Genomic DNA, 15617 nt, shown 5'->3' on the forward strand with positions numbered 1-15617 from the left:
CCTGCGCTGCTGGATGGACGGGCTGCGAGGAGGCTGACAGGAGGCGAGACGATCCACCCTCTTCTCCTCCTTCCCAGCTCGGGACCGGCCCCTTTTCCACTCAGGGCGGCTTCCCGAGCTGCCAGGGGCTGCCGGGGGGTGGAATCCTTGCAGAGTTTCCATCTTTCAGCTACTCCACTCAGCCAGGGGTCCCATGGGCCACCGGGCTCGAGCCATCGCCATGTTCCTCTTGATGCTGTCCTCAGCTCCCATCTCGCCTTGTGCAGTGGAGAGAGGTGGCCCTGGGCCACCAGCAGCTCCCCAGCCCTGTTGGTGGCCCTCGGCAGGGGCTGAGGAGACATTTCCTCCCCCTGGCTGGGGGCTGAGGCAGGGCCTAAGATGGCCACTGTCTCCCGGTGCCCATCTGAGGGGCTGGTGCCCAGTGCCAGTTAGAGCTGGGAGGACACACTGGGCTGCCAGGGTGTCTCCTCACGGGGTCAGCCATGGCCTGCCATCCTGGAGCAGGGCAGGGCTCCCTCCACACCCTCGCTTCAGCACTCGGGCAGCCTTCCCACCAGCAAAGATGGCTGAGACACGTACTTTCACCCCTCTCTCTTGTTGTCTGGACTCCGTTTCTCAGCTGGGCAAAGCTGGGTTGAGCCTCCTTCTCTCCCCTTCCTTTCCCAGAGGCAGAGCCCTCTCCTCCCTGGCCAGCCCCAGGGTGAAGGCGGTTGCAGGCTGGGGCCCCTCCGGGCACGGCTCATCCACAGGAATTCGGGAACTTGTACGTGCAGCACTCACCTAAACCCAAATCAGACGTATTTACCACTTCATTTTTCTATGCCAGCAGTAACGTCTTAAATCCAACAGACCCAAATTTCCTCTCTTTTTATTCTTTTTTTTTTTTTTCTTGCACGTGCTAGGTGCTGCACACACAAATCTGTCAACATTCAAACAACTGTATTTTCTTTTTCCTTTCCAACTCTGGGTCATCTGTTTTGCTTCAGCTCCAGTCCATGGCAGTGACAGTCCAGTGAGCGGCCCAATGTTTCTCCAGCCTTGCTGGGATGTATGAACACACTTTTTAGGCCTGCCCTGTTTTGAGGTAACTGGAGTTTCTCCTTCTGGACAGAAACACATTCACCCACCTGAAAACATATGTCCACTAAAAGCATATGTCCTGGGAGCATTATGTTCTCCAAACCTGGCATGTGTAATGGAGGAGCAGGAAGGTGCTTGTTCCCCATATAGAAGGGATGAGGGGTGCTGGAGACAAGTCAAAGAGAAGGGACAGCAAAGTTGATGCCTTTGGAACTGCCCTTGAGCAAATCGGTGGCCCAGACCTAGGATGTGGCCACATCATAGGTGGCATTGCCAGCAGGAGGGAAGGAATCAAAAGCCTGGCTAGCCCCTTTGCCACTGGGGCCACTCCACCACTGGCTGGTACAAGGGCCTCTGGAGTGGCCACATCCCTGATGGGAGCTGCAGAGCTGGGTGGCATTGCAGGGAATGACAAAGGACTTATGTGGCTGGAGAGGAGAAGTTGGTGGGAGAAAGCTGGAGAGCTGCTGGGGTGAGATGCTTCAAGCCCCCAGAGGTACCCCAAATGGTTGCTGCGCTGATCTGGTCCCTGCCAAAAGATGGTCAAGACATTACCCTCAGCTCCTCACCATTTCAAAGGGAGATGGAATCTACAATCCAGTTGTGGTTCAAGAAAGACTTCAAAGCAACGGCTCAAGCTGAGACCTGGTTTAAGGACACGCAAAAAATAGTTTGAAGTATTTTTCAGCTGGGTTCAGTTTAATCCAGCTTCTTCATGTCTTGTCCAGCTCAGACACAGAAGAATGAGCACACTCCTAAGCTCCAGATGAAGTGGGACTGCAGCCTCCTATGCCCTCACTACTGGCATTAGGATCACAGGATCACAGAATAGTCAGGGTTGGAACGGACCTCTGGAGATCATCTAGTCCAACCCCCCTGCCAGATCAGGGTCACCTCCAGCAGGTTGCACAGGATGGCATCCAGGCGGGACGTCGAGGATGGGCTGCTTCTCAACCTGCTCTGTCCATGTTTCACTAACTAGGGGCCATGGCTGAATAAAAGTCTTACAGCTCTGCAGTGTATGCTTAGACATGCTAGAAACTGGCATTTTAAACAATACATATGGGATAATTTTCCCCACCGTTTTGGAAAACCTAGTGGAAACCAAGGCACCCTTGTAAAAGCAAGTCAAAGCTACCCTGCTAACCCTAGAGGTATCAGTAGTGCCTGGACAGGATGGGGAGGTGTTTGCCAGTTTGAAATAATGACTGGGCAGTCAGGAGGCATTTGGAGAAACCCCCACATCTCACTGGTTATCCCTCTTGCCTCCTGATCAGTATTCAGCTTGTTTCTACAGCCACTCTGCTTCCCCCATTGAGCAGCTGAGGGCCAGAGTAAATCACGACAGTGCAAAGGTATTGCAATAAAGCTGATCCCAAGCACATGTGGTGAAAGGAGGAGATTCAGACCAAAACAGGACCGTAGAGCAGGCACGGGATAACCAACGGGCACAAGAGAATGACCTGGGAAAAACACTGCCCTTCCCAAAGTGATCAGGAGCAGCCAATTCTGCTCATGCTCTCCTCAGCAGGGGCACATAAGGACACAGCTCATAGCTAAATGAGACCAAGGTGTGTTTTAACGTGGTGCAGATGCAATTAGATTTGGTGAGTGAACATTAAGCCTGGGGTCTTGATTGCTCACATTATCCCCTCTTCCCCCTCCTTAGAATAAGGTCTCTTGCTTTTGGGGGGAACGCGGCAGGCACTGTTCTGGGGCTGCCGTTGGAGACCGAGATAAGCAATTACTCAGGTGTGTTCACATTAGACATGTTTGATGCTGACTTTTGCCGACTTAGCAAGATGCGCAGCTGTTCTTGGGGTGGGAGCTCAGCAAAGTAAATTGCCTGGCGCGCCTGCGGCCAGCACAAGCAGAGACATTGGAGAGAGGCACGATCTAACAGCTGAGCTTCCACACGCATTTCACCTGGAACGGATCATGTTATGTCAAGGGATCTCTCTGTGTTGACATACAAACAGATGCTCTGCCTTCACACATCTGCATCCCCCTGTTTTTCCATGGGTAGGACTAGTTTTCCTCATTTTCACCGTACTGGTTAAATAAACCCTGTAGGGAGTGTTGAAGCTAAAGACAATGTTGGCACCATCTAGCTCAAGAGCAGGGGTTTTCCAGACTCCACACTGAAGCTGAGGGAACAAGATCAGAGCTGCATTTGGTCAAAACATCGATGCCATGGCTGCATGGATTCATAAATTAAAGATGTACAGTTCTCTGATCTTCTAGGTAGAGGAATGGGACACCAGACACCCAGTTCATGCAGAGACACCTACATTAAATATCCAACTAGAACTGTTTGAACCAGGAACTAAATCTACCCAAAGCACTAACAAACTGTAGGATTTAGTGGCATTCAAAGCCACCAATTTGATCAAGCAATTAGCAAAAGTCTCAAAGGGTCACACAGGCATAGACATTGATAAATGTCCAGAGGTAAAATTAATTACAGTGCAAGTTCAGGGAATTACATTAAATATTTTATTTCAGATCTTAATCTAATCGATCTCCTCTGAAACATCTGGATAGGACCTGATGGTCCCCTTGTCTGACACTATTTGGAAGTGCCTGTGTTCCTGAAAAGGCTTTTCTGGAGTCTTCATCACTGCTGATCTCCCCATTGTCATCAGCTGTGTGCACCATGGCCCAGCAGAGCATTTCAGAACTTCAAATACAGGTATTGTTCTGATTCAGGATGAAAATTTTAAATATGCCTAAATTCTCTGCCAAAGGGTCATGGTGCTGGGGATGTCTGAGTCTTTCTGGGGGGCTTCTGTGAAACATGCTTTGAAGAGGTCATTTGGTCAGACAGGCAGGTCGCCAGGTCCTGATACCTCAAACGGCTCTGTTGAATGACAGTACAAAGAGATTAAGGTTGAAGCAACAAGAAGCCCTGTTTGGTATGTCCACACACTGTTTTCCAGAATGATTGGTGCGTAGTGGGATGAATGTCAGGGCAGTAGGCACCCCATGCAAGTGTGTTGCCTTGCAGGTACACCCTGTTCTTACCTGGATCACTGGAAATTTTCATCTAAGAAATTCGGTTTGGGAAGCAGAAACTGGCTGTCTCATATGAGACAGAAATTGTGAGCATTTCTCCCCAGGTGCAAGCCAAGGTAACACAATTTAATTATTCTGAGGAACAAGACTCTGCCCAGCAGTAACTCCAAGTGCTTCAGTGAGGACAGTGCACGAAAACTTCCTTCCAGAGGATTCCCAGCCACAGAGAGAACTAGTCATGAAACAGCCCAACAGACAGATACCACAGAACATCTTACTGAGATCCTGTCGTCCTCATGAAATTCTGGAGCAGTTCACCTAACCTGATAGCAAATGGTAGGGCTCTGAGCATCCTCAGCACTTGTTCCTCAAGTGTATTTTCTGCACCTTCTCCTTGAGAAATTTCAGCTTTTTGGACTCTTTTGGACAATATATTTGAGCAGTTCGTGCCATCTAGTGGTCACACTGCTTTCCCAATCTTGTTATGTTTAACCGAAAAAAAATTAAGCCACGTTTAGTGGTTATGAAAGGGCTGAAATAAGGGGTTACAAAATTAATGTTTAAATTAAATTCTGTTCTAAAGGCACTTTTTCATCTCTTCAGGGCAGCAGTGATTAGTTTCCCAGTCCAGGGTCCTAGATGCCTCCAGAACAGCTATGTTAAGATTTACGTTTCTGATGAGAAAGAACCAGTGACTGAGCTAGGGGCACATGCTTGAACAGAACTCAGCTTAGACTGAAAAGTCAAGCTATAGTAGATACCATCAACGCAGCAAAGGCTGGATGCCCCATGTGTACTGCTCTTGCGGTCTTGGATAAGCTCTGTAATAGCCATAGCTCCGACTACACTCATGGAGGTGTTCCTAAGCTAATTTTAAGGTAGATAACTTAAATACTGCTGGGACTACAGCCACACAGCACTGAGCAAAACTCACCTAAGAGGCTGAGTAAACACTGAGTTCAAGGTATATGGTTAGACTGTCAGTCCTTTGACTACATGATTTAAAGCCAGCCTGGATGTTTTATGTACCACAGAGCTGTAAGCCAACCTCTTGTTTGAAGCAGCATGCCAGGGACCTTAATGGTGAGGTTCCCCTCTGTTCAAAAAGCCTACAACAGTGATCAATGCAGAGCAGCTCACTCCAGGAGGTAGGAGTCATCTGATGAAGCATAGATGTCCCCACAGCTGGTGTCCTGCTCTAAGCTCTCTGATTGGGTTTTCTATATTATACATGGCATAAATTAAACCCAGCAAGGGCAGGATTCTTCCCATTAGGTGGTGTGGCAGGTAATTAAATCGAGTCAGGCACCTTATGTTCAGAAAAAAAAGTCTATTGATTTCCACGGACTAAAAAGGGAGACAAAGATGTACAGTAGGGTAATCCCATGCCTCATTATGCTACTTTGGTTGACAGCCAGTTGAATATGAGCCGGCATTGTGCCCGGGTGGCCAAGAAGGCCAAGAGTATCTTGGTTTGTATCAGGAATAGTGTGGCCAGCAGGAACAGAGCAGTGACCATCCCCCTGTACTCAGCACTGGTGGGGCCCCACCTCGAATCCTGTGTTCACTTTTGGGCCCCTCACTACAAGAAAGACATTGAGGAGCTGGAGCGTGTCCAGAGAAGGGCGATGGAGCTGGTGAGGGGTCTGGAGAACATGTCTTCTGAGGAGTGGCTGAGGGAACTGGGGGTGTTCATCCTGGAGAAAAGGAGGCTGAGGGGAGACCTTATCGCTCCCTGAAAGGAGGGTGTAGTGAGGGGAAGTCAGTCTCTTCTCCTAAGTAACAGGCGATAGGACAAGAGGAAATGGCCTCAAGTTGTGCCAGGGAAGGTTTAGATTGGATATCAGGAAAAATTTCTTCACTGAAATGTTTAGCAAGCATTGGAACAGGCTGCCCAGGGAAGTGGTTGAGTCCCCATCCCTGGAGGTACTTACAAGACGTGTAGATGGGGCACTTAGGAACATGGTTTAGTGGTATTCTTGGCAGTGTTAGGTTTATGGTTGCACTTCATGATTTTAAGGGTCTTTTTCCAACCTAGATGATTCTATGATTATTGAAAAATCCTGCTCCCATCCTCCCCATTCTCCTTCTGTCCACTCCCCTCCTCCGTGCACATCACTTAGCCCACCTCCATGGGAAGCTGCAACACAGAAGATGATCTGGAGTAACACAGGGGAGAGGAAAACTGGCCAGGTCGTGCCATTTGGGCCTGAGGGATGCAGAACTGCTTATTGAGTGACCTCTGTGTTCAGGAACTGTGTCTTCAGGAGAAGCAATGTTGCAGGCTCTACACATGCTCCTCTGAGAGCTGAACCAGAGCTTAGGGAGAAAGTAATAAATAGGTGATGTGGGAGAACCAGCGTGTGGATGGTTCCATGCGAAAGCAAGATGAGTGTGCTGTGAAGGCTGGGTACTGCTTTGAGTACAGCCTACAAGCTCTTAAGCTTTCTAGCAAATCTGGAGCGATGTCATCTCCAAGTTCAAGATCTAAGATCGCCCAAAAGATTGTGGGAGAGGGGAAATCAGGACTAATTACTCAATCCCTCTTCCAGCATAACAACTGTGAGACAGGATACGGACCTATCATGTGATCCGTTCAAAGTGATCAAAAGGTTCATTCTGTGCATAGTTAAGGTGTGGAACTTCTCACAGGATGCTATGAATGCTAATTTTTTTATTTAATCTCTTCAGAGGAGATGATGGTTTTTTTGGAAAATAAATTAACTAAGGACTGCTAAATAACTGGAAACCATCTCCTGATCAGGTTGCACCATAGCTACAAGTAGCTGAAACTGGGAGGGTTTTTGCAAAATACCTTACATGCTTGCACCAGTTCTTATGTTCTCTTCTAAGAGCCTTTGGCAGCTCTTACTTGGCAGTGAGCTGAAAGGTCACTGCTTGTGTTCCTTGTGAACCTCTAAATGTAGTTTCAGGTCTCAACCTGAGAAACAACCTGTTGAAAAGATGTGTAACAGCAGACTGTTGCTGCAGAAATCATTCCCTGAAACATAGAAGTGTAATATAACATAGTTAACATAAGATAACAGAATATAATTAATATGTAATATAATATAATACAATAGGATAGAGTACAATACAATACAATACAATCATCTGCTGTTTTGTCACTGGGTCTGCATAGTAATTCAGTCTTTTCCACTGAGGTTGCTCAGATGTCTGCGAATTTTCTTTCTTCCCGGAGGAGTGGAAGGGGTATCCCAGCTCCTTTTGCCAGAAACCTGTTTCCTCCCTCCTTTCCCCCTGTCGCCTTGCTGCCTTACTTTATCCGATCTCTTGAAGTACCCAAAGAGGCAGAGAGGCCAAAACAGTCTCAAAAGCAGCCAGGAGCCATACAACATGCATCTGAAAATATCATCAGATGTTTTGACATGAATAACTTTGAAAAAACTAGAACTATCTCACCACCAGCTATGATCCTTTCCCAGCCAGAGTGGAAAAAGGGTATTTGTGTGGGTCAGGATCCAGCCCAAAGGTCTCTGCCAATCCCTGTGAGATGGCGGGGTGGAAGGGCCCTTGTTGCTGCCTCCATCCCTCTGAGAACCAGTCTTCACCTCATTTACTATAAACAAACAAGCTAGGAGTGAGTTCGTGCTTTGATCTTTTGAAGTTTTGGATACTCCAAGGTCTGCGCCTAGCAGGAAATTAGTCAAACATCATGGGAAGCTACAAAAGCAAGAAGTGAGCCTATCCAAGCCTGAGCTGTTATCAAGGGGAGAGACGAGTGAAGACACTATTTGGATAACCCTTGCTCAGGCACCACAGCTCAGACTTACGTTGCAAGGCAAATATTTACCTATGGCCTAAACAAAGTCAGCGTTTCAAAACTTTGTTCAAAATACTGCATAACCCTGAGCTCTTTCCTTGAACTTGTCTCAGAGAAGGAAAGATCTTGTGTCTAGTACCTATGCGGGCTGTTCTCAGGAGACAAGCAGGAAGAAAATGAAGCATCTGCTCTGCTTCCTGGCTTTGTTCCTCATCTCTGGAGTAGGAAGCTTTGACCTTGTTATCGACGAAATCCCAGCTGTGAGTATTTCCAGGCAGGGCCTAGGTTTCCCTTCCTTGCTGAAGTCAACATCGAAGCTGCAGCTGGCTTCAGTGGGAGCAGAATTGGGTCATTGCTTCACATCTCTGCTTGTATCTCATGAATTCTCTTCTACTTCAGCCGTAAATGGGATTGTTCTGACAGTTGGTTTTCACCTGTCATTTGTAGCGTTGCCTTTTTAATATTATTAAAGTTGGGATAGTAGGGGCATAACTCCAAGTTTCTTTTCAAGCAGGATTCATATTTTTACCTCAACTTTGCCTTTTCTAGTGCTTTTAACCTTTAAGCATTCAAGGGGGCTTCTATGCTCAGACCTTCCACATATTTCATATCCTGTTTCCCTGGAATAAGCAGAAACAGAGCACCTAGATATCTTTGTGGATGGGGTCCCCTGTGTGAGCCACTATGAACTTCAGCAAAGCTTCACATGGACTCAGGTTTTTGTTAACAGGAATTCAGATATGGAGTTAAGATCCTATTGACCGTACATTCATCAGCAGAGGGATGAGATAATTTATAGAAGAGCTTGTAATTGCTTAGGATAATAAAATGATGAAAAGCAGTGTATTTATAGCTTTCACTCTGAAGCTGAGTCCAAATTTAAACCCCTGGACTCAGGTGAACTTAAATTTGGGTGTCTACACCCATTTCCACATTACCATATTGCAATATTTGTGTGAAATCGGCAGGGATGGTGTGAAGTTTTCTTTTCTTTTGCAAATTTAACAAAAAGAATTAGTGAGCAGGGATATCCTCTTTTTCTATCTTCTTACAGCACTTTTCATGACACAGTGAGATTTTTATCATGAGTTTGTAATTCCCAGGAAAAATATTCCAGACCTGTGGTCCTTTCTAACTATAGATGCTGTATCAGTTTAAAAATCAATGTGCTTAAACAATTTTGTGCAAATCTGTGTGTGTATGCTATCATACAAATTGGAGAGTAACTCGTGAACCTAAACTTCTTTCTTGCCATAGATCAAATTTCTAACAAACTTTAGAGTATTTCTGTGGTATTTAATTTAATCAGAGCAGCTTTGCACTTGGAAAAAACTTGATGTACCTTTGCTGTCAATGGGACAAATTTAGTTCTCAGGTTTATTAGTATAAAACCAGAGACGATTTCTACTGGTTTGAGCAGACATTCTCTGAACTTGCTGGTTTAAGTGAGATCAGTATCTGAAATGCTGTAACTGCCATGGTTGGACCCATCCTGATGATAATCTGCCTCTTGCTCTTGATGGGCATTTCAGTGTGTTACATATGGCTCCTTGTTTCAGAAGGAAAGGCTGTAAAATGATAGTAAAGGTCATGGTCTTATAAGAGTATACAGAGCTAGTTGGCCACAGGTGGAAACAATGTGTGAAGATGCAGCATTTTGGTGTCAAATGGTTTGCACCTTTGCTCCCCATTGGCACCAAGGGGAGCTAAATTCCCTTTGGAACTCAATTAGAGTGCTAATTAATAATAAGTCAAGTGATAAACAGTAAGGCAGCAGCAACACCTCTTTCTTTCTCCTCTCTTTCTCCTCTAGGAAGTGGAAAACCTGATTGACCTAGAAATCGATGGATTTCCTTCAAGCTCCAAGACGAGAAATGGCAGGTACCAGGTACAGTATGCAGAAATGCTTCAAAAAAAGGGAAGCAAGAATGCCTGGGAGATCTCTCCAGGCAGCCTGGCCCATGTCAATGGTTGTGAGTGTGCAATCAGGTGGGACCGGCAGGTCCTTGTATGCATTGAGACCTCCATATCTCTTGCTGAGATAAGAACTGCTACTATCCTTTATACAATGCCTAGCACAACGAGGCTTTGTTCTGTATCTGAGCTCCTAAGGACCATGATGCAGATACTAAACAATGGAGATATTTGTCTGTCTAACTTCATGTGTGGGAAAAATCCCATTGATGCTGGTGGAGCTTTTCCGTGAGGAAATGGAAAAGGACTTCAGGCACTGGCAATGTAGGCTGAAACATTTCAGTCCTGCAGGTCGTCCATTCATTCCTGTTTAACTCAGGTCAAAAGAGTGCAGCACAGTGTCACATGGGTAATGAGCTGGTGGAGTCGGAGACCAGGGAAGAAAATTTGCTGATGCGTCAGCATGCTGATGGGTTGCAGATTATTGTATTCTGTCACCTTCTAGAACAAAAACATTTAAAACAGCATTGCAGGAGTTTTCTTGTGTTTCAGGCAGTAGTAATTAAGGATAATAATCATGAAATCAGTGGTTTGAAGGTATTAACTTTTATTACACTGAAAGAAATGATGATCAGAGTGGACCTTGTCCTCCAGCAAAGCTCTGGTGTTTTCTTGAGCTTGTTCAGCATAGTGAAAACAAAAGAACCTCGTGAGTAAAGTTGGATTTCCCAGCACCTTTGAAGTTAAGCACAGGCAAACATGATTCTTCTTTATCCTAAGACTTTTTGAAAGGAGGCTCGCACAAGGTGTAAACGTAACTTTTTGACACCTCACCTAAAGCCCCCATTACAACGCCAGAAAAAATGGAAGATTTTAGCACAAATATGAATCAAGCCAACTCACATTTACTAGACCAGTATTTAAATAATTTAATCATGATCTAAGCAGAAATCTTCTCTAGCTGCACTTCTTTAGGGCATCATTTCTTTCCACCATGTCTCTATGAGTGCCATAATTATTATTCTGTCTCTGTTCCCCAGCTTTTTGGATACATAGGTATACAGACACATACATGCAGTAATTTGCAATTCTACTAGTGGTTTTATTATACCAGTTATTCCTTATATTCCCATATATTATTTCCCACCCTTTAGCTATCGAATGAGCCTTTGCAAACCAGTAGAACTAAGATCTCAGCTATAGGATGAGCTACCCTTATGTTAGTTGAATGATAATAAAAAAATAATAAATGAGATTAAACTGGATTACGAAAAAACACCTTGAGACAGTAGCTCTTGGCCAACAGCAGGCATATGGTTACTTGCTGCTAATCACTAGAGGAAGACTGTCTTCCAAATTATTGTTTTAGCGCTATGTTTTTCTACAGTGAGCTCTCTAGCCCGTTGGCAACAAGACAACAGAACTCCTCTGCAAACCCTACTGGTTAGCTCTAAATAGAAACAAATGTTTTCTATGTCCAGATCAGGTATTCTGGGGAAAAATATTTGCTCCTGAGTAACTCCAAAAATACTGTGTCTCAGGTATGTGAAGGGTCCTCATGACCATAGAAACAGAGCGTCCCATGGGCTGGAATGCAGGTTACCTTGTGAACCTCCATGTGATGGTGCACTGCCGTTATCTGTGTTTCAGAGATCGACTACAGAGCTTGTGTCTAGACTGTGAGGCGGGATGTTCTGTAGTGTGTCTCTCAGTCTTGGTCCTGATCTCTGGCTGTCAGAGACAGGTGAGATCACACCTATTTCCTTGTGGGTCTGCCTGTCTGATTTCCTCTCCATGAGAACCAGCACAGGGAGGAAATATGGAAGGAGAGAGGGTGGAATCAGCTGGCTGGAGAGCCCCCCAACTCTCAGAGTATAAGTGCTACCAGAAAGATCAGGATTCATCTTCAGCACTGTGAAGACAAACTCTGCAAAGACCTAGGTTTGAAACTGCTCTTATTGCACCTCACAGTAAGGGTCATGAACCCCAGGAGGAGTTTGAAGAGGCTGCAATGAAATTGCAGTGTGTTAAGAACTGCTTAGGAAATGGCTCACATGGAAACAAGTGCATCTATGAGGAAACAGCACCTCAAAGATCTGGGAGGACATGCCAGGTAGATCTCATCCTCTTTCTAGTTTCTCATGCAGGGCATCTGCTTTTCAACCTGTTCCTCAATGTACAGTCTTATGATTTTCCCTAGGAATTTTAATGCCCCAGTAGAAAAGTAATTTCCTTCAAATGCAGTATAACATCTCTGAATCTGCTTTCCTTTTTATATTAAGTCACACCTCAGAAGTAGTCTGTGGACTGCAACTTGAAAGCAATGGTAAGCTGGGCAACCCATAGCTGACCTAAAAACCTGCAATCTCTTGTAGTGCGTTCCCTCTTGCAATGCATTCCTCCCTTAGAGACCATGGCTGCTTCTTCCACAGACAGGACAGGAGGAATCAGGGTCAGCAGCCCTGGATAATAGCTAGCTTGAAGCACCCGGTATTTTCTTGATGGTAGACTGCATAGTTGTTGCAATATTCATGCCCAGTGATTTGAACAAAGATCATTCTGGAGGGCTAAATATCCACAGACTCCACAGATGTCAGGAGAAGACGGGTCTCAGTACCTGAAGATAGGGTGCAGCATCTATCACGACCAGATCCTGAGGCACTTGTCTCCACCCTCATCAGCAATTAGCCACATGCTAGATATTGCACAAGATATTGTTTCTATGCAGTGTAGTCATCAGCAGATCTGGATGTGGTTTAATGGCCTTGAATGCTCATGCCAGAAACTGCACAAGTCTCGTGCCACAGAAGTCATGTTCTCAGTAACCACACCAGTGCTCAAAGCTGAAGTACAGTTATCCACAGCTCTGTCCTCCTGACCTGTTGGAGTGGCTGCCCTCTGCAACTTTTGAGATTGTAGAGGGATGGTTGGCCCACCCCATGGCTGATCTCTAACAATAGCAGTGGGAGACATTACACATGCAAGTGATGAGCTCACGTCTCCGTCAGTGCTTCCCCCTTCTCCTCCACCCCCACAAAAACAAACAGCGAGGGAACCCGGGCATCTTGAACGCTTTAAGCACCGTTTGTAAAGTGAATCAGGAACCCTAAGCTCTTCTGAGAACCAGAAAAGTGCTGGAGATGAAGTGGCACGGACTCCAATACGCAGGATCGAAATCAGCTTTATTAAGCAAGCGTGCTTTTTATATACTTTTCTACCAAGGCCAGTAATTTTCTACTTTACTTGTTTACACCGTCGCTTACTCTGGAAGATCACGTTCCCACTGAAAAGGGAATCTCTCTTCCCTGTGAGCAGCATCTCCTTATCTAGGGAGTAGCTTCACACAACTTCATCATCTGCCAAAACAGTGCTGCAGCTGCTTATTCCTCCCTATTAGTTCTACCACACTTAACCCTTCTTTTGCCTCAGTCCCCACAGAAAAGTACCACAATAAAATAAATCCCCTCTGTGCTAAGGTCTTGGTCTTCATCTTTTCAAAATTGTTTGTTTCAGTTAAGGTTGGATTAGTCTTAATTTGTATCCACGCTGGTGATGTTTCCTACCCTAAGGATATGTGGGGGGACAACGGTCATTCTTCACGGTCTGGTTCTTTATCAGATGTGAAGCGTCCAGTTCACTGTACAGTGATGTTTGTGAGGTGTCAGGATGGATCGAGCAAAGGTCAGTCCATCAGGCTTTGCAGAGGGTCTGTAGAGAGCTGTAAACTTCCAGATCCTGAAATCCTAGTCTGAATGTTTCAGGTGGAACTTGTATAACTAGGAAATAACAACCTGCATTTTTTCTCAGGCAGGCAGAAACCCTGCAGTCTCTTTATCTGTCTTTAAAGGATCCTTAAAATCATCTCATTAAAATGATCTTGCTATGACATGTATCATCTCTTGAGAAGCCCAAGATTTTCCTAGTTGTTTCCTAGTATGTTAATTAGCTTCAAATTAACTTAGGAACTGTATAGCAAGACCATGCACCATGTGACTAAAACAGTTATTGTAAGCATCTTCTGTGATTTTGGGTGAATCCAAGTAGCACTTGGATTCAAGTGCTACTAAAACCTGCGAGGAGATTGATGTGTTTTGGTTCATTTTTATAATTCAGCCCTCGGTATCTGAATTAGTCTCCCTAAGTTCTCCATCATTGTCAGTGGAGTTGAAGGGCTCAGTTCGGTTGCCTGGCTGTCAGATATCATGCAAGACCTCCTGGAGCCTCATGACCTCCTGGAGCCCCAGCTGAAGGCCAGGGTGGTACCCTTGGGCACCGCCAGCGGCACTGGGTACCCACTCCTTTAATTAGCACAGTCAGCGTGGTTTAGGGCAGGACTCATTCAACCAAAGGGGAGTATCTATTTTCAGATTAAAGGGATCGTTCCATTGACTGTAAAGAGCTGAGTTTGCCTGGTCGTGATGGTAACACCAAAGTAGGTAGCTGCGTTAAACAATTGCATCTCCCCCTAGAACTAGATGAGCCAAATCCCATCCCAGGGTTACTCGCACGAGTTTAAATTCTACGGAATTAAACAGAATGATTCAAACGGCCACAAGATGTCACCACCTCTTCGTAGAAATTTCCAAATGGAAATATTCATACGGCAGGGAAAAAAAAACTACCATTAATGAACAGTTTCAGTTCTTCTAAGCAGTGCATATATAACTAACTTTACATATATACATAAGTATATAAATGTAATATCAATTATGCAGAAGTTTTTTGTATACATACATATTGCATATAAAACAATAATACAAACATATATTCTATAATGTAAATAAAAACAAAATGAGATGAAAAGGTTTCAATTTTTAGGTTTTTCCACTTTTCCTAGGGAAAAAAAAAAAAAAAAAAAAAAAAACACAACAGAATTTTTGGGTTAAAAGCAAGGGTTTCTGAGCATGACTTTTGCCAGCACGTTTTGCTTTCAGGAATAATGTTTTTGTTCTAGAAGATAATGTTTTCTATAAAAAATAAAGACAGTGGAAGCAAGCTGTCCTCCTGTTTTTTTTGTTTAGCCTCTAAGCCACAGCTGGGATATCATGTGCTCCAACATCCCTTGTATAAACACATAACATAAGACAAAAAGAATATGCACACCAGGTCTGAGATCTCAAACCTACTCTGATCACCTTGGAAAGCAGCTTTTAGATGTTCCCACTGTCTGATACCTGTCTTGAAACAGCCACAGTCTATGTTCTTAGCTTTGCTGAAATACGTTCTCCATGTTTTTCTTTTCCAGCGCAGCACATCCGACTGGGGGTATGTTGGAGACCTGGTGAGTTTTTTTCTTCCTCTGTGGAAAATAATACTGGACAAAGTGATTTTCTAGTTAACCATTTTTTGGAAATCAATCCTTTTGTTTGTTCAGTTCCTTGTTTTTACTGCTGGTTGGATATTAACCTATTTTCTTTAAACAGAGCACTGTTTGCACAATACTGTTCATACAACTACTCTTGGAGGGAGAAGGGTATGGTAAATATGAAGAAATAAGCAACAAAAGTGGTTAGACAAAGGCAATATCTTGATATACCTGTTTAATACTGTTCTCCCACTGCTGTGGTTTAACCTTTTACAGGATTAGGTCAGTAACCAGTGCTCCAGGTCTCTTTTATTTAGGACCTTTATTGAAAATGTAAGCTCTCTCCTCCTCAGTGTACAATGTTGAGGATGACTGTGTACCCTTCTGTGCTGGATTGCAGCAACAGAGTCATTCCAAGGACTGCTTGCACGGTCAAAAGCAAGCAAAACATTGCAGCTTAATAAATTCCCCCTTTCAGCTGAAATGTTATAATGAAGTATATTCACATGAGTATCCTGC

The 15617-nt window shown here is 44.7% G+C and overlaps 1 protein-coding gene across 1 annotated transcript in view; it reads left to right on the forward strand.

The window, feature by feature from the left end:
* Positions 1–8055: 8055 nt before the first annotated feature.
* Positions 8056–15617, forward strand: part of ITIH2 (inter-alpha-trypsin inhibitor heavy chain 2) — a gene marked incomplete at its 5' end in the record, with an annotated part of 30948 nt that continues 23386 nt past the window's right edge. Inside the window, 3 exons of the mRNA XM_082487227.1 lie at positions 8056–8139; positions 9693–9767; positions 15039–15074. Of these exons, the coding sequence (XP_082343353.1) occupies positions 8056–8139; positions 9693–9767; positions 15039–15074 (195 nt within the window). The remainder of the gene's footprint in view (positions 8140–9692; positions 9768–15038; positions 15075–15617) is intronic.

This window comes from Vanellus vanellus, assembly GCF_965231255.1.
Source record: "Vanellus vanellus genome assembly, chromosome: 1".
Taxonomy (NCBI): Eukaryota; Metazoa; Chordata; class Aves; order Charadriiformes; family Charadriidae; genus Vanellus; species Vanellus vanellus.